The sequence below is a fragment of the Macrotis lagotis genome, chromosome 8 (assembly GCF_037893015.1).
Source record: "Macrotis lagotis isolate mMagLag1 chromosome 8, bilby.v1.9.chrom.fasta, whole genome shotgun sequence".
Taxonomy (NCBI): domain Eukaryota; kingdom Metazoa; phylum Chordata; class Mammalia; order Peramelemorphia; family Peramelidae; genus Macrotis; species Macrotis lagotis.
The window spans coordinates 53964074-53991480 of NC_133665.1; the positions used below are offsets into that span (position 1 = coordinate 53964074).

Genomic DNA, 27407 nt, shown 5'->3' on the forward strand with positions numbered 1-27407 from the left:
AAGTCCCTTCTATCTCTGATATTTCATGTTCTGTACTCTATTTAATCAATGGATCAATCAATATGTATTTAATACACATTCACTATGTGCTAAAAACAAGACAAAGCAATAGGGGCTTAGGGGGAAGCATAGGAATCAGAAAAGGCTTCATGTAAAAAGTGGTTCTTGAGATAAGACTCAAAGGAAGTGAGTGATTCTCTGAGTCCTGTTCAAAAGTCCCTTTGAACTAAAGATAACCGGTTTTAGAGAAAGATGCTGAGTTTGAATCCTGGCTCTGCTATTTACACCTTCTGTGACTGTAGGAATCACCACCTCTCTTGGCCTTAGTTTCCTTATCTGTAAAATGAAGTTCAACTAGATGGTATCTGCAGTCCCTTTCAACTTCAAATCTAGGACCCCACATCCTACTACTTTATGTTCTAAGGTACCTTCCAAACATCTTATGTTCTCAATCAAAGGATTAAAAAAAAACACCTTATGATTCTGTCCGCAAGACAAAATGGATATTACAGATTGGATCACAGAATTTCAGAATTAAAGCAGTAAGAGACTTTTATGTTCATCTGTCTGACCTCCTCATTTTACAAGCATGGAAATTGAGGGTAAGAGAAGTTATTTGTCTAAGGACACACTTGCCCTTAGTAAGTCACTTAAGATTCAAACTCAGATCTTCTGACTGCCAAACCCAGTGCTTTTCCTGCTACCCCACAGAAACATCCTTCATGGAGGAGATAATTGGAATCTCACTATAATCCAATTGGGGACAGGGTAAAGAAATAATTAAACAGGCTGGTCCTGTAATATATTAAATATAATGTCACTTAATCTCTCACTGTTTCCAAGTAGTTCTAATGATTCAAGTCCAAGTTCCATATACAAGTGATTAAGGTGAGATAGCTTGACCAACAGCGATGGAGATAGAAATAGAGATAGGGGTAGAAATAGAGACAGAAATGAGATAGAGATGGGAATAGACAGATAAAGATAGAGACAGGGGTATGGAATTCCCTTATGATTCTATTCACAAGACAGAAAAGAGGGTTCCTATTTTACAGAGAGGAATATTGGATAGGAGATATTGGAAGTATCCTCTTCTCATTTTGCAGATGAAGAAACTTTTCCTAAAACTTAAATGATTTGCCTAAATTCACGGGCAGCAAAGTCTGGTTCCAAGTATATATTTTACAAGCATATCAATTGTTTCTTTCATGTTTCTAAATTCAAACTACTCAGCCCTTTTCCCCTACTCCACCCAGAACTCTTAGTCCTTTGGGTAAAGTTAGGGTAGACTAGACTAGAAAAATGTTATGTGGATCTATCATAGATGTCCCTGCTAGGTCTGCCCTCAAGTCTGGGTAAATGATAATAAAGGTAGAAGGCAACAAGATTCTAGCTAGTTCCAAGTCCCCCAGACTCACTGCTGGTGTGTATTTTCCCTCTCAAGTTCACCCTGCCAGGAAGCATTCCACCAAGAGTGTCACCCCTAGAATCACTCTTTCAGGGCACACTGAGTTAAGATATCACCCCAATCCAGGAGAATCTCTACCCCAGACTTACGCTGTCAGTAAAGACCCTCTTCAAATAGGTGGGGGCATCTCGGAGGCCACGGAGGAAGGTGGGAACTCTGGCAAGGTGAATGGCATCCGCATGGGAAAGGGCACTGAAGACAGCAGTGGGTAAACCAGGTACCAGGGATCCCAGTGTCTCCAGTTTGTCAATCTGTGGGGGCAGAGATATGGGGGCAAGGGGAGGGCACAAGCTGACCCTCTTTGACTCATGCCCCACCAAGTGCCCACTTCACTCATGCTAGGGCTGGCGACAAGACATGGCACAGCTTCTGTCTGCAGCCTCAAAAGGTACAGGGAGCCAGGGGCAAGCAGGATTCCTGGAGGGGGAGGGCAGGGAAGGGAGTATATGAGATGGTTCTATGAGCCAGATGAGACAGTAACATTAGACTCTCCCCAGGGCCCTCATGATACAATCCTGCACCTGCTCCTCCCACCTGGCTCCCTGGGGAGAACACCAGTGAGGCTGAGCTCACTGTTTTCCTTAGGTCACACGCCTTTGCTCAAGGATTCACCCATCTGCAATCTTCCTCTCCTTCAGAAAAAGTGCAAAACCTGCCGCCTCTTCCAGGCAGTCCTCCATGATTTATTCCCACTCTAACACTCCACACTAACATGTGCTCAGAGCTTGTATCTAGGATTTGGACTTTCAGCCCCAGTTTCTGTGTGTTTGTATATGCATATCATACACACACACACACACACACACACACACACACACACACACACCACTCACACATACAAAATTGATAGTAATCTTACCAGGGTTTATCAGCTAAGGGCCTCCTGCTGAAAGTAATGCCTAAACTGTTTTAATAATAATGATAAGCTATTGAAGGTTTGCAAAGTGTTGTACATATATTATCCCATCTGATCCTTACAATGACCCTGTGAAGTAGGAACTGAGGTTGAGAGAGAATGACTTGCCTAGGGTAAGAGATGGTAAGATCCTCTGAGAAAGAATCTGAACTCAGCTCCTCTTGATTCATGTAATTCTCCCAGGGTCACCTTGCTGGAGAGAGAGAGAGAGAGAGAGAGAGAGAGAGAGAGAGAGAGAGAGAGAGAGAGAGAGAGGCAGACAGACAAAGAGAGAGAGACAGAGAGGAGGGAGACAAAGAGAGAGAAACAGAGAGAGAGAGAGAGATACCACCTGGGAAGCAGTAAACAGCCTCTTACCAGGAGCTGCTCAGTCATCAGCTTGGACACCAGCCCATAGGCCTGGCCCTGGTCCCATCCAATGACTTTTCCAAGGGCCTGCATTGATATAGCCACATCCTCCTCCAAAAGCATAGCGATCTGTCCCTTAGTCAGGCCCACTGCCTGCTGGCCCAGGGCAACAAGGATGCTCTGGTTAAATGCTGGGATCTGGCCCACGAGCAGAGTGGCCAGCTGGGAGAAAGGATCATTTGGTTACTGTCCATACAACACAATTTGAGCAAAGGTCTTGATACAAAGGAAGAAGATGAGACCAAAGTAGAGACTCCCAGATCTAGAGAGCTAGGAGACTGGGGAGAAAATAAGGCGTCTCCTGATTCCTCAGGGGAAAGTACCTTAACCAAGAGGGATTCTCATCTTTTTAGGATGATAAATTATAATCTATCACTTTGGGATATTCCAAAAACATGCTCTGCAATGTGGTCAGTGAATCCAAGACTTATACTACAAAATTACATTGATAAGGTCACAGTTTTGTTCTTACTAATGGACCCCTAGATAGAATCACAATCTCCCTGCCAGACTGACTCCCTGCTCCTTGCCTCCCACCATGCCCCAAACAGGACCACAGACCAACCCTTAATCCCAACCTCCGGGAAAGGAGTCCTCTACCTGCAGGGCTGGGGGCAAAGGGGCCCTTAGGCCCCAGACATCTACATCAGTCCTATTGGAAGGTCCACAGTTGTCATTCAGTTTCTTTATAACCTTCCATAAGGCTTCTTCTCCGAGGGAGTGGAGTGCAGAGGCCTCAGGTGAGAAGCACAGGAGTTTGTCTGGGATCCTATGGGAAAGATAAGGATCGGGGAGGGCCATTGATGGGGAGGATTTGCTCTCTCTCAGGGCTAAAGGGTCTGGTCTCCTGGGGGAGGGAGGAGAGAAGCTCCTGAATACTTTTTTTGTATGTCCTGGACCCCTCCAGCAGTCTGGTAAAGCCTATGGACCCCCTTCTCATAATAACATTTTTTTTAGAGTTTTATTTTTGAAAGGCAATGGGGTTAAGTGACTTGCTCATGGTCACACAGCTAGGTAATTATTAAGTGTCTGAGGTCACATTTGAACTCAGATCCTCCTGACTCCAGGGCTGGTACTCTATCCACTGTGCCACCTAGCTGCCCCTCATAATAACATTTTAAATGCACAAACTAAAATACACAGGAAAGCAATGTAAACTAATTAGAATGAAAGGAAGATGCAATTTCTCTTTCTCACCCAAGTTTACAAACTGTGCAATCTGTCCAGGGGGATGAAATTGAGAATCCAAATTGCTCTCAGTTGAGTTTAGACCAGGAAAAAAAGTCTTAACTTGGAGATAGAGGATCAGAGTTCAAATACAGCTGCAGCCTGTATGATCTTGGGTAAATTAGCAACCTATCTGTGCCTTGTAGTCTCATCAATAAAATGGGAGGGTTCAACAGTGATCTCCAATGTCCCTTTTAGCTCTTAATCCTATGATCTTAGAAATAAAGTGAGTTCTTGGTTAGCCACACCTGCTCTATGGGTCCAGCTAAGTGGCACCAAGTGTACAAAGTGCTGGACCTGGAGTCAGCAAGACCTGAGTTCAAATCCATTGTAAGTATGTTCTTAACTGTGTGACCTTGGGTAAGTCACTTAATCTCTGCCTTAGTTTCCTCATCACTAAAATGAGGATAATAATAGCACCTACTTTATAAAGCCATTAGATACAATGCCTAGCACATAGCAATTTCTATATAAATATTATTAATAATAATAATGATATTATTATTATTATCATGCACAAATGATCTTTAGATGACTTCAGAATATATCATGTACCTAGGGGCCAAAAGTATTTATTTGCCTTTCATGGTATGTCTTATTCTGATTGATACAAAAATGGATCTGCTTTTCCCAACTTGGGGAAAGGGGGCTAAATTTGTTTTCAGGGAGAAGACTAACCTAGCCCAGAATTCAACATTTACTTTGTTTTTTTAAGTCCCCCCTGACACAAGGTAAAGAGCTCAGGACTTGAATCAGAAGACCTGGGTTCCAGTCCTGACTTCTTGTGTGACCTTGAACAAGTTGTTTCTCTTAGTTTTTAGCCTCAGTTTCCTTCTCTGTAAAGTTGGGGCAATCATCACATGGGCTCCCACACTTCCTCCTTACTCAGAGATGGTCAAGTTAGGGGTCTCAGCCAGAAGAGCAGAGGTAAGGAACCACATCACATTCCTGGGGATGTCCTGCTGGCTGAACAGCCGGAGGCTGTCCCCTTGAGAGGCCAGTGTCTGCAACTGGAAAAAGATGAATGAGGACAAGAGGAACTGATTCAGAATAACTTTTTTGGAACCCAGGAAGCCTGTCTAGTAAAAACCAGATGCAGTACCAATACAAACCAAGCAGCAGGCCAACCATGAACTAGGCAGCCAGACACACAGAAAACAGGCAGTGGGGCCAGGAGATTCCAAAACTCCTCTGAAACAGTCCTTCTAATCTTAATCCTATAATCCTAGGAATGAAGTGAGTTCTTGACAGAGGTGGTCAGTCTCCCTTCTGATCTAAGAGTTAGAGATGGAGCAAGGGGAACAAGAGGAAGACCCTTGGAAGAAGGAAGGGTCATGGATAGTGGGAAGAGAAAGGAAAAGAAAAACCCAATATGGGCAAATTACAATTCTGATAAATAGGTACTGATATGATCTGGTTATCTGAGTCAGCTTTAAGCTAGGAAATTGTCCTCACAGAGAGGCCTTGGGTTTCTACTCTGTAACTCAGGTTAGTTCAGACCCATATCCCAGATAAGAGGTACTACTTGTCTGTCTGATCCCCCAAGGGGGGATGTGTCTTGAAGACACTCACCAATTGCTGGTCGTAGCCCAAGAAGTCACGGATATCATCAACACTGCTCAGGTGGATATAGTGACCCAAGTAGGCTGAAAACCAGCCAGGGGCAAGAAGATCACTGCGATTGTAACACCGGGGTCTGGACTGAGGTCCTGGGGGATTGACTGAAGGAAATCATCAAATGAGGATACAAATTCAGATATATACTTAAGGAGTTCATAGGACAGAGTCAATTGGAATGGTCTCTCAAGAGAAAGTGTTAAATTTTCAGTTAGAAATCAGCGAATATTACAATTAGGTGATGAGTTTATTGAGTTTTTTTGATTGCCTCCATCTCCACCCCCCCAACTGGTTATTAAACATCAGCATATCACTGCCTTCAAATATATTTCCTATGGCCTATCACAGGGTCTGAAATTCCAGCATTAGAAACATCACCCTTTGGACTAAGACATTAATAAACTATTAAAAACATTAGCAGGGAGGTAACTCATTAACCTATTAGTTTATAAAATTAGTTATAAATCTGATGAACCCATGATCTGATACAGAGGGAAGGATAAAGGAAAAGAGAGCAGGAACTTAGGTAAACACTTGCTTGATTTTCTTATTTAATACAAGTCCCTTGACCTCTGTAGGCCTCAATGTTTTCATCTATAAAATGAACAGTTTAAGTAAATTAATCTTCAAGACCCTTTTGAGCTATATATATTCTATGATTCTATCACTTGCCAAAGAATAGGATCCTCAGAAGTCATAACACAAGAAGTTTAGTGTTAGAAGGGGAGACAGAAAGAGAGTGGTGGCCAATTGGTGGTTGAGGAGCTTGGGAGTGTAAAGAGAGGAAAATTGGAGGCCATTTCTGCCTTTCTCACAGTTTTGTCTGAATTAGCCCAACTCTACTATTCTTCCGCCAGGAAAGTCTCCCTCAGTCCTTTAGGCCTTTGGCATATCTTGCAAGGTCTTACCAGTCAGGTAAGAATAGATGTGATGATATACCTCTTCTTCTCGACCCTTCAGGATTGATGGACCATGGCTTACACTGAGAGTGAGAGGCACAGAACAAAGAAAATCAGACCTGAGAGTAGTCTAATCCAACTCATTCCTGAAAAAGCAATCCTCTTTTCACTGGTTATCAGATTTTTGCTTAAACACTTCCTGTGATGTGGAACTCATTGCCTTCTAAGGCAGTCTATTCTTTTGAGTGAGCCTCATCTACTATTGGATGTAGTGGCATTGAATTTGGAATCAGAGAATTTGAATTCAAATCTATATGACCTGAGTTCTTTGAGCCTTGATTTCTTTTTCTGTAAAATAAAGGAGTTGGATTAGGTAATCTCTAAGGCCCTGCACAACTCTACATAAATGAGGCTTTAATTGTTGAGTAGTTCTCATTTTTAGGAAACTTCTCTTTATATTTAGGTTAATCAATTCACCACAAGCATTTATTAAACACCTGCTGTATGCTAAATGCTAAAGATATAAAGACAATAGAAACCATGCCCTCAAGGAATTTCCATTCCTAAACTAACTGTAACTTCCACCCATCAATCTTAGTTTTACCCTCTGGGACCAGATAAGTCAAATTCAGGCTCTTTCCCACAAGATAGACCTTCAGATATTTGAAGATAGAAGTCATGTCTCCTCTGGGTCTTCTTTTCTTTAAACTAAACACTTCTACTTCCTTCAACTGATCCCACTCAGCAGGATTTCAAGTCCCCTACATCTTGAAGCTTTGTCTTCTGGACTAGCACCAGTTTGTTGATTTCTTCCCAATTAGAAGAAAGTGGACTCTGAATTCTAGATGTGATCTGGCTGCATCCCTGCCTCTGCCCCCTCCCCCCTTCTCCCCCACCCTGCCAGAGAAGCAGGGCTCACTCACATGGATCTAAAGGCTGTGCAACTGGTATTCTCTGTAGGGAGAAGTTCACTTTGAAGGAAATAGAAATAAAACAATGTCCGTACATCCATCCATGTGGCCACAGAGACGCTGCCATTGGTCAGCAGAGAGAGTTTAGTCTCAATGACTTCCTTAGTCCTGTTCTGTAATAACACCTGAGAAGAAGGAGGTAAATGGCAGAATGGACCTGCCTGGGCATCCTACCCCAAATGGTAGCAGAGGATCCCCCCATCCCTCCCCATCCCATGCCCAGTAGCTGTCTGTCTGCCTGAAGAATGACTATGGTGCCTGAAGGATCAGCTCTCCACTTTCAGGCTCCCATTCCAGGATGAGATTTTGGATAAAACCCAAAGGTCTCCCAGGGACCCAAAGTTTTTGAAATTTGTTTTAGAGAAGCAACATAGTATAATGGGAAGATCACTGAATTTGAAGTCAAGAGAATATGTATTCCCTCTCACTATCTGTGTGACCATAGAATATGTTTTCCCCCTCTAGGTCTCAATTACCTCATCTGTAGAATGACGGGGTAGGACTATAACCTCCAAGTTACCTTTTGGTCAGTTGTTTTTCTGTTGTTTCTGACTCTTTGTGACCCCACTTGGGATTTTCTTGGCCAAGATAGTAGCAAACTTTACCATTTTCTTCTCTAACTCATTTTACAGATGAGGAAACCAAGGTTGACAGGGTTAAATGACTTGCCCAAGGTCACACAGATTGCAAGTGTGTAATACTGAATTTGAACTAAGGAAGATGAAACTTCTTGATTCCAGGTCTAGCACTCTGAGCCACCTAGCTGCCTCCAACTTCCTTTCCCTTCCCTTCCCTATATTTATAGTCTGATTATCTTAATTTGAGTAATTTACTCAAGGATTCACAGACAGTAAGTGTTAGAGCTGGATTTGAACTTGAATTTACTCCAAAGCTAGTGTTCCTTCCTCTTTCATTTCCTGAGTCAACTCAACTCAGTTCCTGGATTCTTTTGTAGAATCTGTGTTGAATCTTTATCATGGTGAAATAGAGAAAACAGAAGGAGATATAATCCCTGCTTTCAAGATTTAATGTGCCACTTATCACAGTCTTTGATGATACAGATCTGAGACTGCTTCTAGTCTCAAGTCAGGAAGACCAGGATTCAAATCCAACATCAGATTCCTACTAGTCAAGTAACTAGACAAGTCACTTAATCTCTATCGCCTCAATTTCCTCACTTCTAAAATAGGGATGATGATGATAACAGAGTTGTTTAAGCTCAAGTGAGACAGTAGGTGTAAAGTTCTTCCTTGAGTCTAAAAGTGATATATAAATGTAAGTTGTTCCTGTAACAGATTACTCTTAGTCATGGGGAGGGAAGGGAGGGAGGTAGAAAAATGTGGAGCTAAAAATCTTACAAAACATGATAGCGTCCAATCAACATGACTAGAGAGCGTGATTGGAGTGGACTTTGGGATAATGTAACTGGTGAGTGCTCCAGGACTCCTATCCCATTAAGTAAGACACCTGCAGTCTCCCCTGGATTTTATTTCTCACTTTCCTCTTGTCCCACTGTGTGGCTGACTCTGAGCAAATCTTTTCCCCTCTATGGGACTTAGTTTCTCCAAGTCTAAAGGAAAGAAAGAAAAATTTCTACCTTTAGAAAATGGTGGGAAGGGACCTGCCAGGGATGAGAAGTAGAGGGTGTGTGTGTGTGTGTGTGTGTGTGTGTGTGTGTGTGTGTGTGTGTGTGAAAATCATGATGATAAGGAAACTGTAGTCCCCTAGCCTTGCTTACAGGGCAGGGCAGGAGCTCAGGGAAATGAATTCCCTGCCCAATGCTCTCCAGAGAGCCCATTTGCCAAATACCAGCTGCTAGGTGATAAATGAGCCCTTGGGGATGGATGAAGGTTGGTGATGAGCCTTTCTCCCTCCAATATGTTTGCCTTTCTAGAAGGGAGAGCCTTAGGAAAGGAGCTGACTCCAAATAGGCAGGGGGATTTTGTCTCAAGAAGGCCACTAAAAAGTCCAAGGAAAAGGAGGGGTTCTAGGAAGAGTAGTGAGGTATGTGTAAAGAAAAGCCCTACTGCTAATGATTTCTAGGAATTGTATTTGTTATATATTATGACCAAAATTGTCCCCTTTTGAGGCAATCCCTCCAGCGTGCCTTACATTCCGGAGTACAGGGTTTGAGGCATGGCAAGTAGATACAGCTCAGAGCTTTGAAATGGAAGCTGGCAGGTGAAATCCATGGGACTGAAGTGGCAAAAGCCCCCCTAAAAGGTGATTTTTTTTGGGGGGGTGACTTGTACATTGTGATGAATCACTCTTTTTTTGTGTTTTTGAATGCCATTGGGGTTAAATGACTTGCCCCAGGTCACATAATAAGTAAGGGTCTAGGGCTGTTTTCAAGTCTATCCCCATTTCTTTATAGGTTAGACATAAAACATCTTGAGCAAAATTACACAGGTGACAGAGGTAAATTTGAAATCAGGTCCCCTAATTGCAGAGAGCATTCTCTTTTCATTATATAGTCCCTAACAACAAGGCTTGGAAAAGTCAAGAAATTCAAGTCTTAGAGCCAGGTTCCTTGGATCAGTTTCAAGACAAGATGTCACTTTAGGAATTTCACCAAGAATCAAAGTAAGGCACCAGGTCTAGGTGTGGGTCCTCTATAGCTTCTGACTTCATCCTATAAACTTACCATACCCAAGCTCTACAGTATAGTGCAGTAAAAACAGCTCTGGCTTTGAAATCATATGATCTGACCTGAAAGCATAATGGGGCAAGTCCTTCACCTTGGTGGTCCTATTTTCTTCATCTATAAAATGAGGCAGTTGGACTTTTGTTGTTGCTCAGTCATTTCAGTCATGTTCAACTCTTTGTGACCCCATTTGGGGTTTTCCTGGCAAAGATACTGGATTAAATTCCCCATTTCCTTCTCCAGTTCATTTTACAGAAGAGGAAACTGAGGCAAACAGGGATTAAATGACTTACACAAGGTGACACAACTATTAAGTATCTGAGGCTGGATTTAATCTCAAGTAGATGAGTCTTTTGGACTCCAGGCCCACAAAGGTGGCCCTATTTTCTTTATCAACAGAATGAGGCATTTGGATTAGATCATCTCTAAATTCTTTCCCAGAGGAAATCATAGTTTAAAAAAGGACCACAGAGAGATTTCAAAGTCTCCACTTTACAAATGAAGCAAAGCTTCCAGGAATCATCATAAGATCAGAGATTTAATACTGGAAGATAATTGAAAGACCATCTCACCCAAACTTGGCCCATTTCTGCCAGTCACTGCTTGCCCAAAGGCAGTGCCTGGCTGATGAAACAAGTACTTGGATTTCACCTTACTCTGCTCTTCATTTTCTTTGGATCCCACAGTCAGCCTGAGCTGCTTAGGATTCCCAGAAAGTGAGAAGATTCCAGCTAAGGGTCTTGAGTTCAGCTGTGAGTGGCAGAGGTCAGAAATAAATAATCCTTACCTGATTAGTGAAGTTGTTTGGAAATATCTCCAATGTGGTTTCATTCAAGGTGCCTTTGGTGGCTGCAAGCTGAGCCAGCTGCCTTAAAGTGAGACGGTCCAGGGCTTGGAGCTGGGGACATGCAAAGGGGTAAGACAGATAAGTGGACTGGGCTGGGACTAAGTCAACTTGGGCCAACCACCTGTATTAGAGAGCAGTGATGGATGAAGAGCTCTGACTCAGAAGGAAAGAGGCCTGTAGGTGGCACCAACCTATAGGCATCAACCAAAACTCCAGGGAAGAGTGTACTTATTGTCTCAGTCAAGGTCAAGGTGACTCCCCTTAACTAATCACTTACTTTTCCACTGGGAAAAATTTGCTACCAAAACGACTCAGCCATAGCCTGACCCTTATCCTGAGACATTTTGTGAAGACAAATGATTTAATAGGAGCAGTAAACTCCCTCCATCAATGTCCATTCCAACTCAGCTGAAATTTATGAGCTTAGCTACTTGGCTAGGGGGCAACCACTGGTGAAGTGGGTCCTTCTTGGCCCTACAGTTAGGATGTATCCAAAGCCTTGAACCAAGGTCTTCCTCACCCCAGGGCCTGCCCTTTATTCACTATACACACCAACTCTGATTTTGAGACCTAACACCAGGCAAAAACTGGTAAAAACTCTGTGACATCTAAGCCCTAAGGTTGAGCACAGATTGCCCTCTAAACCTGGTCAGGGAGTCCTAACTGGTAACTCTTAACCAATCTAGAAACTAAATCTCATTCCAGATTGCAATCTAACCCCTGAAACTGCATCTAGCCTAGCCATAGGTAGTGAAAGAAATGCTGCCTCTGTGTAATCAGAGAACCCTGGTCCAATTTGTTCCTGCCACCTGTGTGAACTTGGACAAATCATTTAACACTCACTGGGCCACAGTTTCCTTATCTATAAAATGAATGGGTTGGGTTCTATGTATGAGAGTCTATCTCTAGTTCTGGGATCTCACAATCCCAGTCCCTGGCTGACTTCTAGGCCTGGCCCTAAACTGACCCCTAATTTTATATGCAGACACCTGGCTCAGAACACCTTAAACCTTAGAACCTAATAGGAAAACTGGTCTCTAACAGTGGTCACAGGTGACCTTCAATTCAAGTTCCAGGTTGACCTTATCCTTGGCACCCAGCTAAGCCTAGGCCCAAGAAAGAGTCCTAACCCAAGTCACAAACTGAATCCAGACGCTGGATCTCAACTAACTTTTTTAGTGTTTTTTTTTTTTTTGGCAAGGCAAATGGGGTTAAGTGGCTTGCCCAAGGCCACACAGCTAGGTAATTATTGTCTGAGATCTGATTTGAACTCAGGTACTCCTGACTCCAGGACAGGTGCTCTATCCACTATGCCACCTAACCACCTCCTCAACTAACTTCTTAATCTGGACCCAAACCAATCCCAGCTCTAGATTTAGAATGGTTCTAACCCCAGACACCAATTGATTCCTAATTCTGGAATCAGGAGGAAATCTAAATCTAACACCTTCACACTCATCCTATTCCCCACCTCACTCTCGGCAGTGTAATGGAACAAAAACAACCCTGGATTTGGATCCTTATGGGATGGTCCTAGTACAGATCTTCATGGAAACATTTATCCTTATTCTTCCAAATTGCTTATTGAGTCCCAGGATGAGAGATGGCGAACACTATGAAATCTTAGGTTGTAGGAACATACTCAATCCAAAACTCCAAAGTCCCTCAATTTCCCCTTTCATTTCATGTACTAGGACTTACCCCATTAAACTGGGTGTTGATAGCAACCAGTTCCCCATATGTGGCATAGCGGCTGAATCGGCCAAGGTTGGCATCCAACCAGGCTGTGCTGCTGTTCATCTCTGGAACACAGGTTAGCCCTGGCAGAGATAGGGCACATCACCAATAGTCCCTCCCCATCACTGCTTCAAAGAGAAGTCAGACTTGCCCTCCAGCATCCATGGTAGGATATGTGGGGTAGGGTGCTGGCAATCATCTTTGGGGAAGATTGGGAAAGTCCAGCTATAGGGATTGATAAATATTCATCTGGATCTTCTCTGTCCATTTCTACCAGACTATTCCATATATATTTGATTTTCTGTTCTGGTTTATTTTCCACTCCCAACTTTTGTTTCCTCTTCCTTGGTTTCTCCATTTTTCATCCTTTCCTTTTGTATGCTCTTTCCATCTATCCCCAAGCTCTAATATATTTCTCTTGCTATGTTACTCCCTCTGCTTTGTATCTCCTTTTGCTGTCCCAACCGAGCCCATTCATTTCTATTCTATATCACTGCATACTCCACTTTCTACCCTCTATTCCTTCCCAACTCTTCTTTTTTTCCTCCACTCTATAGTAGAATCAAGAAGAGGAAAAGTGGGGGGAAAGGGTCTCACCACTTGTATTCAGGCGTGTCAGGACAGGCCACTGGAAAGTTGTGTAGATAGCTTCTTGGGTGTCTTGATTCATCCCCTCAAATTCCATATCCAGTCCTTGAACACTGGGACACAACCCAGGGGCTTCTCAGAAAATCAGATACTCACATGGATCTCCAGAACCCAAGCTTCCCCTACCTGACTCTAATGTGATCCCTACAGAGGGGGCAAAGATAGAACGCCTACAAGGGTTGGCCATGATCCTTGGGACTGGCAGTCTGTAAAAGTGTGCAGTATGTTGGGGAAGGGCACCCTCCTCTCCTTGAGATTACAGGAGAGCCTGTAGGAGGCAGGATATAGATAGGAGGCTAATTTGTGACAGAGAAGTGGGGGGGAAACCCAGCATCAGCAAGGTAGAGCCTTTAGGATGGAACTTCTCCCCACAGGAGAAGCAATAGAGCCCCAAAACCTGAGAGATTCTAAGTACAGGAGGTACAAGGTGAGGCAGGAGATAAAGAGATAGAACAACCTCTGAGTCTCTGCCCAATGATTAGTTATCTGGACTTTGCTTGACCTCTGATTACAGAAAGTTTAATACCTTATGAGGCTGTCTATTTCATTGCTAGATGGGTCCAATTGTTCATAAAGTCTTATACTATTTATGTTCCTGCTTTTGCTGTCTCTACTTCTATTCTCAGAAGCCAAGTAGATCAAGGCTAGTAATACCTTTTCTATATGACAGACCCTCTTCCTCTACCCACATTCTGAAATCAATTCCTTCAAATGATCCATGTGTGCTGTAGTTATAGTCCCCAGGTCACTGTCCTCCTCACACTTCAGATGATTAATGTTCTTTCTAAAACATGGTGCCTGAAACTGGAAGCAATATTCCAGAAGCGATATTCCAGCTATGTCCTCCCTCATTAGGACAGAGGATAGATAATGATTACCTCTCAATCTAGAGAAAATGCTTCTAATAATATAATCTAAGAATATATTTTTTTTGCCTCAATTACACAATTGATTTGTTTGCAGTTTGTGGTTCAATAACACCTTTGGGTCCTTTCCCCCATGAACTCCCATGTACATTTATTAATTCTCTCACTCTCTTCACTCTCCTTTCTCCTCTTCACATCTGGATGGAATCTTGTAATGGCCAAGTATTTTTCACATAACAGAGATTTTTATGAATATTGAAGCAGTAACCATAGGATAGGTGTCATTCCCATTTGGAGAAAAAAAAAAAGCCAAAAGAGGAGAAACAACTTACCCAAGATCATCTAAAAGATCAGAGGCAGAACCAGAACAAAAACCCAGGTATGTGGCCCCAAAGTGCAATCCCTTACCCAATATGCTTCAATATCTTTTCTGTGGTTAGGGGGCTTGGTTCCCAAGGGATGGGAGACAGGGCATGTTCAGGAGTGTAACAGGATTGGTGGGACAGGGTTGGCAGGTTCTAGGTAAACCCCTCCTAGTTTATCTAGACTTAGCCAAGAGATAGAGTTAAGCCTTTAATGGAAATGTGTGTGAGAATGATGAGACTTTAGGGTGGGAACCTGAAAGGGAAACCAATGTGTCCTGTAATAGAGGCCTCAGGTTCTGCCCATTCTTCTTCCTGTGATGCAGCTCCTCACTGTGTGAGTTTATCAGAGATGGATGTTTTGTTTCCTTTCTCTTAGGAAGGGAGAACGAGGGCCATTATCTGCCCTTCCGATGTGAGGATAATGAATCTTTCCTCAGACTGGGGGCTCCTTGGAAGCACTCAGAAATGGGGGAAAGGGGACTCCTTGAAGACAAGAGCAATATTTCCCTCTCCTGCTAAGGGCTTCCTCAGGATGGGAACATAGTCCATAACGGGAGCTCCATAAAGGAAAGAAGCAGAGTCTTCAGCCTAGATGTTCCCCAAGAACAGGGAACACATCCCCCCTTCTGGGTTCCCTGAGGACAGAGTTTAGTGTCTATATTTAAAAGTGGAGTCTCCCTGACCTGGGGGAATTAGGTCTCCCTTTCAGACTGAGGCTCCCTCAGGAAGAGATGTTATCCCCTTCCATGAAGACTTGTGGGAGCTATGGTGCCTCTCGGAGTGAGGATCATATTTTCCCTCAGAATGAAGGATTCCTGGTAGGGAAAGGGGAGACTGCAGATCTCTCCTTAGACTAAATATTTTCCAAGGATGAAAGAAGTATGTTCTACTGAGGCTGAGCTCCCTGAGTTGGGGGAAGCGGAGAGCTATATTTCAACCTGTCCAGACCAAGGGCTCCCAAAGGTGAGGAACAGAAACTAAGGGCTTCCTTAAGGACAGGTCCATCTCCCCTTCTCTAGTTCTTCCCTCCACCTCCAGCCACAACCAGGGGTCTGCATCCGGATGGTTGTTTTGAGAAAATAAAGCCCAAACATCTTCCATATTGGGGGAAATAAAGTTGTTAATTTTGATTAGCCTCCTCATCTGGTTTCTGGGAAGATGGAGAAAGGGTACGGTGCTTAGCAAACCTACATGGCCTGGTATTGTTTGCAACCCAGTGTGCTGAGGGGGAAGCATTGTGGATCTTCTCTGGACAATGATACCAGAAAGGGTTGGAGGAGACCCTGGAACCACCAGCACAAGGATGAGGTGTCCTGAAAATCCAGTTGTCCCTGGAGCAGAACAGTCCACAAAGCCTTCATAGTGACTGGGTGACAGGCGGAGTTGTTCAACTGAAACAAGTATAAGCATTTCCCCCAGACCATGTTATCCATTTGTCTATAGGGAGCCCACTCAGGGCACAGACATTCAGGTTGGGGAAAGGGGTGGTGATTGGGAGGGATGGGAGGTAGGGGATGGGGATGAGAGGGGTGGGGGGGAGATGAGAAGGGTGGAAGCCTCCATAGGGGAAACAGAGGCAAGAGGTCAAAGGAATAGCTCCCTCCCCTCAGCAAGCCACCCAGTCTGAGATCTAGAAAAAGTGTGTTGAAAATCCTGAGCCACTAGGATTTGTGAAACATCAGACACTGCCCCAACCCCTGCTCGGAGCCCATCTTTCTATAGTTCACCATCCATCTCATCCCTCAGGAGGTCTCCCTCCACACCAAGTTACCTGGCCAAGAGCGCCCTGGAGCTCTGTGAAGTTGATGTAGCTAAAGATTAAGGTAAGGGTCTCAGTCATCCCTGGATCCTTACACTGGGCTCTGCTCAGTCTCACATGGAGTTCTTCTCTGTTCAGTGGTGACCCTTGGGCTCTCTGGGGATTAAATCCAGAGAGAAACATCAAGAAGGGAAATGAGCATGGACTCCAGGGTATCAGAGGTTATAGATTAAGCCAACTTGTCAAAGCTTGTTTCCTGACCTTGACACCTTTCCCATACCCTCTAAGGCTTGTCTTCACCTTCCCAGGGCACCCTACCCTGGTGTTCAGACCCTGGTTCCACAGTACCCCTCCTCTTAGAACTTCCAATTCAAAAGATTTCTAGAAAAGCAAAGTGCCTTACAGATCGTAAGATTAAAGATCTAGACTTATCTAGTCTAACCCTTTTATTTTGCAGATGAAGAAACTGAGATCTAGAGAAGTTAAATAACTTGCTCAATATTACTCAGTAAGTATATTGCAGAGCCAATATTTTTAACTCAAAACTTATGACTATAGATTCTATATTTTTCCTTTCCATAAGATGCTTCATAGAATAATAATTAATAATCATCTACTATCTATTAGACTCTGGGCTAAATACTTTATAAATAACTATTCTCTTACAACAACTCTAAGCAGGCAGTATTATCATTATCCCCATTTTATAGTTGCAGAAACTGAGGCAAATAGAGAATAAGTGACTTGTCCAAGGTCATACAACTATTACATATCTGAAACTGAATTGGAACCCAGCTCTTCCTGATTCCAGGCCCTGCGCTCTATCCATTCTGCCATTACCTGTTTACTCCAACCCACAAACCTTAGAGATGAGGAAACTGAGAAAGCTTATGATTTGCTCAAGGCCACCTCATCCCAGAACTTTCATGGGGAAACTGAGTCAAGGAAATAGGAGAGAATTCGCAGAACCACAGGATAACCAGAAGAGAAAATGAGCTCTATCCAAACATGTTTCCAAGAAGCAGGACCACTGTGGGGCACTTCCAAGGTCAGAGGTATGTGGAACTGGGGTTTTTGGAGAGCAGGAGTAGGACTTTGAGGATGAGACAGAGGAATGGCAGGAGAGAAAAGCTGGGAGATGGTGCCAATAGGGCCTCCTTACCTTGTTGCAGATAAAATTCCTTAGGCTGATGTTTTTTGTACTTTCTTCAGAGCTGAGAAATAGGTAAAAAAGAAGCAAAAGCAGCCTATAGTTATCACATCTAGCCTCAACTTAGCCAATGACATCTCTGTTTATCATTAAACATCTGGGATAAGTGCAAATTTTTCTCTCTAGGACCCAGAGGCTCCTGGGACTCAATGGGAGAATACTCTTCTGCTCCCATTTTCCCTCAGCATTACCCTGGGTCTCCCTGATAGATGGTAGTTGTGAGTACTATCCATATTCTCCTACCTGCCCCAACTCCCCTTGAGAAGCTCAGGGTGCTGAGGGGGAAGCATCATAGGGGGCATGGATAGAATTCAGAGAACACTCTTCTTTCTTCCTAAGAATCTATCAATTCCCCCCACCCCATGTCTTCTATCTTCCATGGACCTGAGAATGAGTGTCAACAGGAAGCAAGGGAAAACTAACAGCAATCGACTGTGAGAGTTGGTATTGTTTCCATTTACCTGAAAAAATGACAAAATTCTCCCATTGCATCCCAAGGACCAATCATTTAATTCACAGTTGAAACTTCCTCTGTATGTCATCTCCCCATTTGAAAGCAGGAATTGCCTGCCTTTTCTACCTGCATCTCTAGCACTTTGCACAATGCTCACATTCATTTAAAGGCTTTGCTAAAAAGCTTGCCAACTGTATAGTTAGATCAGAGTAGTTATGCAGACCTCATGCTGGTATTGGGTGGGTTATCTGAGTATGCTGAGAGTGGATGGAAGAATGAGGAGCAGTATAAGTTTTGCTCTGAGGCTCTAAAGGAAAGACTTTTTCCTTCCAGGCCAAGAGAATACAGGATAGGTTTGGACCAAAGGATTTGTAAGGGCAAGAGGCCAGAGAAACAAGACTTCTCAGAGGTCAGGGGAAGGAACACAGCCTCTAAACCTGAGAGGTCTATGGAGAAGACAAGTCCCTTTTCTCTTTTGTCCCTGGGATACAACTCAGGGCAGAGGTTGTGCTGGAGGAAGAATTGAGGAGGCTTTGTGGCTTCAAGACACCTGACCTGAAAAGGGACTTCTATCCCTGCCCACATACTAAGCAGAACAAATTGAATAAATGAAGGAACTGAACCCCAAAGATAGAGCCCCACAATGGAGGTGAAAAGGAGGAAATGACTGTCCAATAGGATACTACCTGAGAAGTCTAGAGGTGAATAAGGAATAAATGATTCAATGAATGATTGCTTTATAGGAAAACTATGATGTATAAATACTTTTCTTCTTTAGAGATAACCTCTGAGGACCCAACAATTCAGCTTCCTAATTCCCTATTGACCCCAGGTTACCAGACCTGATGGGTCCCCAACTCTACAGAACCCTTAACCCTTTCTCCTCAAATCTCTAATTCTGTGGAACTCTTACCCTCTTGACTTTCAACTTCTAGGATTTCCACTCTTTGAATCCTCTCATTCCCACCCTCTATTCTCCAGAATTCTAGTTTCTCTCTCAAGGTCTGCTCTGGCCTAATGAGAAACAAAGTGAAATAATCTCCTCCTTACCTGGGCTCACCACCACAGAGTGCTGTATCTGCAGAGAAAGAAGGGAAATATAATGAGGATTCCTAACTCAGAATGTCCCAAGAAAGGGCAAGAAAAAAAAGGGGAGTGTATATGTTTCTGAGAGATTAGACACTCACCGTTTATCCCAGGCCCCCAGCACTAAAGGAGAAAAGAAACAAGAGGCATTTGATGACATGAATCATGTTATTCCTCCCCACCATCCATCCCCCTATCTTGTCTACTCTGGGTTAAGCAGTTGGGGAATCCATGGAGGAGACATGGACCATGCCTTTAGAAAAGAACAACCCATTTGGGCTAATGATAACTCCTCACATAAATACAGAGCTTTCTAGTGTACTGTTGTTTGCCCTTCATTCTCAGAGGACCATGACACCATAACCTTTAAGTAAATAGGATTTAAGTGAAGGAAGGCTGTGCAGTCACTAAACTAGTTTGACTAAGGTCAAGTTAGACCTTAGTATGCCTGTACCTCCTCAGCTCTGAACAGTGAAGATGAGGATGATGATAAACACTGATAATGGCATTTCTCAGAGGCGGTGTTCTGTGTGCATAGATCTGACTTTGGAGTCAGGAAGACCTGGGTTTAAGACCTGTTTTTGACTCATACTCACTGTGAGACCCAAGCAAGTGACTTAACTTCTCCCCATACCTAAGCAACACTCAACTCAAAGGTTCTTGAGTTCATGGAATCTGCTTTGGTAGAAGGAATTTCCTCATTGGAAATCAATGAAATTGGGGTCCCAGGCCCACCCTAATCCCTCCCATGATATGGATTTGCAAAGCCTTTGGAGATCATTGTCTCTCTTGATCCTTATAACAAGGTGGAACAAGGGAATAGTCTGTGGCCTTGGGCACTATCTAGGCTAACAGGAGAGCTGCTAGACAATTCTCCTGGAGAATGTGAAGAATGTGACTCAGAAAGGGCCTTAGGTCTTAGCATCCCTTCTCTCCAAAACCTTGGTTAACAGGTGCTGACCCACCCCAACCCCCATAGTTCTAACTCACCAGAGTGTCTTCCTCCAAAAGCTTGATATTGTTCCCCAGGATTTTGCTCCCTGTGTTCTCCATGGTGACATTGGTCCCCAAGAGTTGAATCCCTGTGGTAGCATTGATCCCCAAGATGTCTTCGTTGATCCCCAAGGAGACATAGCTCTCTGTGGAGACGATCCCGGAAATTTTGTTCCCCAACATGTCGAGATTCTCTTTGGTAAGTTTGTTCCACTGGGTGCTCCCTGTGATGGGATAGTTCCCCACGGTAGAATTGTTCTCTGGGATGATATTCTCCAGGGTTTTGTTCCCTGTGGGGGCGATGGTCTGCAAGGAGTTGTTCCCCAAGAGTGTGTTGATCCCCAGTGAACCGAGACTCCCCAAGGACACGAGCTCCAAGGTGGCGTTCCCCACGGAAACGTTCTCCCAGGGGATGGTGTTGTTCCCCAAGATATCGTTCTGCATGGCTTGATTGCTGGTGGTGGGATTGTTCTCCAGAATATCGCTGTTCCCCATGGCTTGGTTCTCGGTGGGATTGTTCCCCAAGATATCGCTGTTTTCCTGGGCTTGACTGTCGGGGGCGATATTCCCCCAGACATTCTTGATCTGAGAGGTTTGATTCCCGACGGTGGCGTTGTTCCCCATGGAAGCGCTGGACTCTGAGGTTTTGTTCCCCAGAACTGCGATGGTAGTGCTCTCCATGACTCTGTTGGTCCTCTGGGTTTTGTTCCCCAGGACTGTATGACTCCCGGCGACGATACTGTTCCCTATGACTCTGTTGATCCCCGAGATTTTGTTCTCTGTAGTGGTATTGTTCCCTGTGACTGCGTTGTTCCCCATGGTGGCGTTGTTCTCTGAGATAGCTTGGTTCCCTGAGTTGATGTTGTAATCCAAGGTGCTGTAGACCAAGGTGCCGTTCTCCGTGGTAGCACTGTTCCCCAGAGTGGAGCTGTTGCCCAGGGTGCCATTGTTCTCTGTGATAGCATTGTTCCCCACGGTGGTCTCTGGAGTGGCGTTTGTCCCTTTGCTGATGGTCCCTGTTGTGTTGATCCTCAGTATAGTGCTGTTCCCCATGATGGGGTTGCTCCCTGCAACCCAGGGCAGCCCTGTAAAGCATGGGTGAAGACAAGGAAGGGGCTACACAGGTTGACCTCAGGGGGAACAAAGGAAGGATGGACACTAGGGCTAAAGGGAAAGACCCTAAAAGCTAGCATAAAGTAAAGGGGGCCTCTTGAGATCAGCCCTTTTGGTAAAGTCTACTCTATCTCCTTTTCCTCTGGAGGTCCTCGTTCACCTAAGGGAAGCCAATAGAAAAAGAGTAGAAAAAAGAGTCAAGAGCCCTGGATCCCATTCCCAGCTCTTCTACTAACTTCTATGTGTCTTAAGGCAAATCTTTTCTCATCTATAAAGAGTAGGGATGGGGGTGAGGGTGGTTATGGACTAGATAATCTTTAAGGTCTCTTCCATCTATGACATTCTGTTTGGTGTAAAGGGGAGAAAAAAAAGCCTGGGAATGAGAGGACAGAGAAAGATGAGGGAAGGGGTACAAAGAAGACTCATTGGGTAAGGCTGCCCATCCACTCAGCTCACCAAGGCACAGTCCTGGAAGCAGAGCCAGGAACTGGGTAGGGAGACCCATGGCTCTTAGGTCCTCTTCCTCCCAAGTAGCAGCTCCTGGGCCTCAGAGAAATATGGGGTAAGACCCTTATACACAGCACCAGCTGCCCCTTTCTCAGCCTTGGGCCAAAGCAGGGTAAAAGAATTCTCCTAATCGGGGCAAAAGGGGGTGAGTGTGAGCAGGAAAAGGTCTCAGGAAATCATCTACCACCCTCTGTCCAAATTACCCTGACTCCATTCTTTCTACCACCCCTTTCTATCTCATTTATAACCCCCAGTCTACTTAGTTTACTGGATATGAAAAAAAAAGGACTTGAAGTAAGGGTGCAGTGACCGACTTTTGATGTGACTATGGACACTGACCCATTTTCTCCAAGAAAGTTGGGGGGTTGGAGCCAATGGGGCAAATTCAGACTCACCCTGCAGGGAGCTGATTAGGGACTGGAAATCAGCTTTATTTCTCAACTTTTCTTCCTCTTCCTCCTCCTCCCTACAAGTCAGCCCTGTCTTGGGGGTCACAGCCTTAAGGCAGGTCCAGGGCACCCTTGAGAATTAGTGGCTATTGCCCAGAGAACAGGATGAATTCATTTACTGTATAATAATAATAAGGATGGCAATTTGGTTCATTGATTTGAGCACAGGGCTTCTACTTCTGTTCAATAGGACCACTGTGACACTTACCCTCTTACCACCCCCCCAAAAAAGCAGGAGACTGAAACCCTTATAAATAACAGAATCTTAGGCTGGAGGGTCCAAATTCTCCTTCACTCACTCACCCACTTTGGGACATAGGTGGTCTTACCTGGGAAGGGGAGCATATGTTGACCTAAAAGATGGGAACCAGTCTTCTGTGTCTGCCGTGGGTGTACTGAACAAGATTTTATGGGAGGGGAGGTATTGAGGAGAGGGGTGTGGTAGGAACTAAGCCCACAGACTCTCAGGGGGGAAAGAACAGCAAATAGGCAGGGCAATTTCATCAGAGACTTCCTCCAGGGTGTGTCTTGGTCATGCTCAGGGTGACCTGCACATAGCCCTCAAGTCACCAAGGGACCAAAGACTACTGCTCTCCATTTACCCTTGCTCCCTTCTCTTTCTCATGGTTTCTTTCTCCTTCTCTCTCTCTCTTGCCTACATTTCCCATCTTTTTTCTTCTTTCTTTGCTCTGTCTTCCTATCCCTTTCTCTAGAACAAAAATATAAGGCAAAGGGAAACATGGCACAAGAAGAAACAGAATAGTGGGGGAAAGAACATAGGAGAATCACAGAAGCCCAGAAAATATGGAAAAAACCTTAAAGATCATCTAGTGTCCAACCCATACCTGAGTAAGAATTCCCTTCTGTGACATCCACAATAAATGGTCATCCATCCACATTACCTGAAGGCATCCAAGGAGAGGGAACCCAATCCCTTCCAACAAAACCCCTTTCACTTTGGGAGATCCATTTTGTTAAGAAGTTTTTCTATACTTTGAGACTAAATCAACTGCCCAATTGCCCCAATTTCTGTCCTCTGTGTCTAAATTGAATTAATTTAATCCCTTGTTCCACCTGACAACCTTTCAAGTATTTAAAGACAACAATTAAGTTCCCACTGGGTCTTCTCCAAGTTAAACAGCCTGTAATCCTTCAACCAATCCTCTAATGGCATGATTGCCTGTTCCCTTAGGTGGCCTTACTCTGTAGGCTCTCAAACTTGTCAATGTCTTCCTTAAAATCTGGCCCCCAGAATGGAACACAGTGCTTCAGATATGGTCTGAGGACAGCAGAAATATTACTTTCTTCATTCTGAACACTTCCTCTCTTGATGCAGCCTTCTTTAGCTACCTGTCATACTGCTAGCTCCTACTAAATTTGAAATACATACAAATCCACAGATCTTTTGGGCATGAAGTGTTGTCTGGTCACATCTCAATATCGTTTTTGTGAAACTGACTTTTTTAGCCTAGATATAAGGAATTTAATTTTATCTCTGCTAAATAATAAAATAATAATAAAAGTAGTTACTAGGTACCATGCTAAGCACTTTATAAAATCAGTTCATTTGATTCTCACAACAACCTAAGAAATGACTTAGGAAATTGAGTAGCACAGTGAATGGAATACCTGTCATGGAGATGGGAAGCTGTGTTCAGTTGGTTCAATTATGTCTAACTATGATCCCCATTTGGGATTTTCTTGACAAAGATACAAAAATGGTTTGCCATTTTCCTCTCTAGTTCATCTTATAGATGAGGAAACTGAGGCAAACAATTAAGTGACCTGGCCAGAATCACACAGTAAGTATCTGAGGCCAGCTTTGAACTCAGGGAGATGAGACTTTCTGACTTCAGGCCCAGCACTTTATCCACTATACCACCCTGCAGCCCTAGAGTCAACAAGATCTGAGTTCAAATTCAACCTCAGACACTGACCAGCTCTTAAATTTCTGTTTGACTCAATTTCCCCATCTGTAAAATTGAGATAATATTTGTAAAGGGTCTACCATATAGTAGATTCACTATAGCTAGCTATTGTTATTGTTATTATCATTAAGCAAAGACTAAATGAATTGTTCAAACTCACACAGCTATATTAAGTATCTGAGGTTGGATTTGAATTTAGGTCTTTGCTTCACTTTCCTCATCTGTAAAATGGCCTGGAGAAGGAAATAACAAAACATTTCAGTATCCTTGCCTTCAGTATCCCAAATGGGGTAATGAAGAGTCAAACATGATTGAACAACAACAACAAAAATTCCTGATTCAAGGAAGAATTTCATCTTATGAGACTTGGTCTATAATTCTAGCCTACTTAGGGCTTTTGGGATATTGATTCCATCCTCTAACATGTCAGCTATCTAATTATCCCATCTGCATATTTCATAAGAATGCTCTCCATCTATATCTTTATTCAAATCAAAGAAAACAGAATGACAGAATGAGAGGAGAACAAAGATGATACCCCTACTTAATGGACAGTGAAAAATCTGGCCTGAGGAAGTTCAGGTCACTTGCACAGATCGCCTACCCTAGGAAGAAAAGCCCTTGCTCATGATGCTTCAGGTGAGAGCACCAGGGAGGGAATCTCTTGCTCTTGGTGTCTGCCCCCTCAGATCTGGCCTCAGACATTTAACTGGGCAAGTCACTTAACTCTGTTTGCCTCAGTTTCCTCACTGTAAAATGAACTGGAGAGAAAAGGGCAAGCCACTCCAGTATCTTGGCCAAGAAAATACCAATAGGAGTCACAAAAGCTTTGGTCAAATCACTTCTAATCCTAAAATACTTGCTAATTACTTGCTAATCCTAAAATACTATATCTTGTGATGTCTGAGGCTCATGAAACAAAGCCCAGGAAAAGGATTTGACTTACCTAAAGTTAGACTGTGGGTTAGAATGGCAAAGTTGGGACTGAAGGTCAGGTCTCTGATCCCTAGTTCAGGGCATTCTCCCACTAGGGTGGACAGTGAAGTTTTTGAAAATTGGAAAGAAGGGTAATTAAGTTCTGGTCCAGAAGAGAAAGTCAAGATTACATGACAGATAGATAGGACCTTGTATATCCCAAGATCTGTGTTCAAACAAGAAGTGATGAAAAACAAGCTCCCCCTAAGGAGAAATTCAGGCTTATCCAGGGACCTAAGAAAGCACTCTAAGTTATCAAGCATGGGGTTGAGTAAAAAGCAGATCTCTAGAGGGAAGACTCCTAGAAGTTTCCAGGAATGGCATCTGTGAAGGTCACACAGTATAGCCTGGGCTAAGGGGCTGATGCTTTAGGTTACAAGGACAAGAGCTAACCTCACCCAGGGATCCACCTGGGAGACAGCTAGCTGCTATCCTGGTGACAATGCCCATAAGAACAGGGTTCTATAAACCATATTTTCTTTTCAGTTACTATTCACATGAATTTTAATATTACCATAGCTACCTAGTAAAACTTCTTTAGTAAAGACTGAATAATCTCCAACTTTGAGTAAAGTAAGGGGAAAATGCTTGTCTCTAGTTTCAACAGGATGGAGTAGAGAGAGGGTTTGAAATCTCCTAGAAGGCCCCAGTCTGGTGGGTTCCATTAAATGATAATTATGAGGAAGGGGGTTCTATCTGATAGGGCTAGAGAGGACTCAGGAAGAATGACTGGTACTTTAGCTGCCATTTTGAGTCCCTTCTATCATGGGAAGGAGGGCATCTTCACAGTCAAGGTCAGGAGCTTCCTCATAATCTAAAGGGGTCAGGAAATGCCTCTGTTGAATAGATTTGACTTTAAGAATTCCATATTACTGAAATATCAGAACTAGAAAGGACTTAGATCATACAATCAGAGATTCAGAGCTGGAAAGGTCCTTAGAAGCTACCCCTTCCAATCTCTTAATTTTAAAGATGAGGTAACTGAGGCCCAGAAAAAAATTAAATGACTTGCCTTTCATCTCATTTAGCAATCTTTTTAAAAATTTTATTTATTTAAGGCAATAGGATGAAGAGTGACTTGCCCGAGATCACACAGCTAGGCAATTATTAAGTATCTGAGGTCAGATTTGAACTCAGGTCCTCCTGACTCCAGGATGGATGCTCTATCCACAACACCATTTAGCTGCAAAAAGATTGGGGAAAAATGTAGAGGCAGTTAAGTGATACAATAGATAGAACATTGGATCTGGAAATCAGAAGACCTGAGTTCAAATTGATTCTTAGACACTTAATACTTGAGTGATACTGAGCAAGTCAAGTTAATCTGTCTGCCTCAGTTTCCTCAGGGTTGTTCAAAATAAATGTGCTTTATCACATAAATAATAATAATAAATAATAATAAATAAATCCTTATTCCCTTCCTCTTCCCTTCATCACCACATGCCCATCTACTACAAGTAAATGGCAAAACCAAGATTAGAATCCAGGGTTCCTAACTCCCAGTCCTAAGCTTTTTATCACTGCGCTTTCCAAAAAAGCATGGCTTATGTATGATGTAGAATTAAATAGAAATAAAAGTCAAAGAACATGGTACAGATAACAAATTTTATGGTCTACCAGGAAGAGGAGGGAATTCCAGTGGACTGAGATTCCAAGTCAGGAGAGACTTCCTGGAGAAGAGAGGGACTAGATCAAGCCTCTAAATCTAAAGACTGGTGTAGAAGAGGAGAGTGAGAGGTTTTCATTTGAGAAGATTAACATAAACAAAACAATGTAAGAGGAAATGAGCTATGGAGAAAATATTCCATTTCCTAGTCAATGACTAAGTTTCTATTATTCCATGTCCTGAGTTGCCATTTGGGAACTGTCTGGTTTTCTAGTCAGTTTATGCTAATCTCCAAATCCTTACTATTTTTTTGAAATCCCTATCCCTCTTTCCCTACCCCATCAACCAGGAAGCTCTCTAACAATACTAAGAAGATTCACAATATCCCATCAATACAAAAAACTTACCCTGACCCCTCCTGTCTGGTGACTCAATGTGGGATTGATTCCTCATTCCCCCCTTGACTCTCCTCCATCTCACCCCATTAACACCTGCCCTATTTGACTTTAGCATCAATTTGTTGTTTGTACAGGTAACTTTTCAGACCTGTCCTTCCACTACATGACTTTGAAAAGGCAACTATTTTCGATTACAATCTAGAGATATGGCCAACCCCAGCAAAATATACAATCCACCCTCTGGGAAAAGGGAGAAAAGTTCATAGGCTCATAGAGTTAGAGTTAGAAGTGACTTTAGTCATTCTCTAGTCATTTT

At 43.4% G+C, this 27407-nt stretch overlaps 1 protein-coding gene across 3 annotated transcripts in view; it reads right to left on the minus strand.

The window, feature by feature from the left end:
• LOC141495591 (uncharacterized) overlaps positions 1 to 27407 on the minus strand; it is an 81653-nt gene that overhangs the window by 40922 nt on the left and 13324 nt on the right. For 2 of the 3 annotated variants that reach the window (XM_074197102.1, XM_074197100.1), the window contains exons 2-17: positions 20113 to 21200; positions 19224 to 19245; positions 19087 to 19114; positions 17535 to 17586; positions 16385 to 16528; positions 15805 to 16004; positions 13332 to 13435; positions 12699 to 12817; positions 10938 to 11048; positions 7459 to 7631; positions 6545 to 6618; positions 5592 to 5740; positions 4905 to 5029; positions 3393 to 3561; positions 2742 to 2954; positions 1558 to 1719 (exon numbers count right to left, since the gene is read on the minus strand). In XM_074197102.1, the coding sequence (XP_074053203.1) occupies positions 1558 to 1719; positions 2742 to 2954; positions 3393 to 3561; positions 4905 to 5029; positions 5592 to 5740; positions 6545 to 6618; positions 7459 to 7631; positions 10938 to 11048; positions 12699 to 12817; positions 13332 to 13435; positions 15805 to 16004; positions 16385 to 16528; positions 17535 to 17586; positions 19087 to 19114; positions 19224 to 19245; positions 20113 to 21168 (2901 nt within the window). In that variant the 5' untranslated portion in view covers positions 21169 to 21200. Of the gene's footprint in view, positions 1 to 1557; positions 1720 to 2741; positions 2955 to 3392; positions 3562 to 4904; positions 5030 to 5591; positions 5741 to 6544; positions 6619 to 7458; positions 7632 to 10937; positions 11049 to 12698; positions 12818 to 13331; positions 13436 to 15804; positions 16005 to 16384; positions 16529 to 17534; positions 17587 to 19086; positions 19115 to 19223; positions 19246 to 20112; positions 21201 to 21684; positions 21841 to 27407 lie in introns of those variants that run through there. The other variant, XM_074197099.1, reaches the window with a different exon arrangement.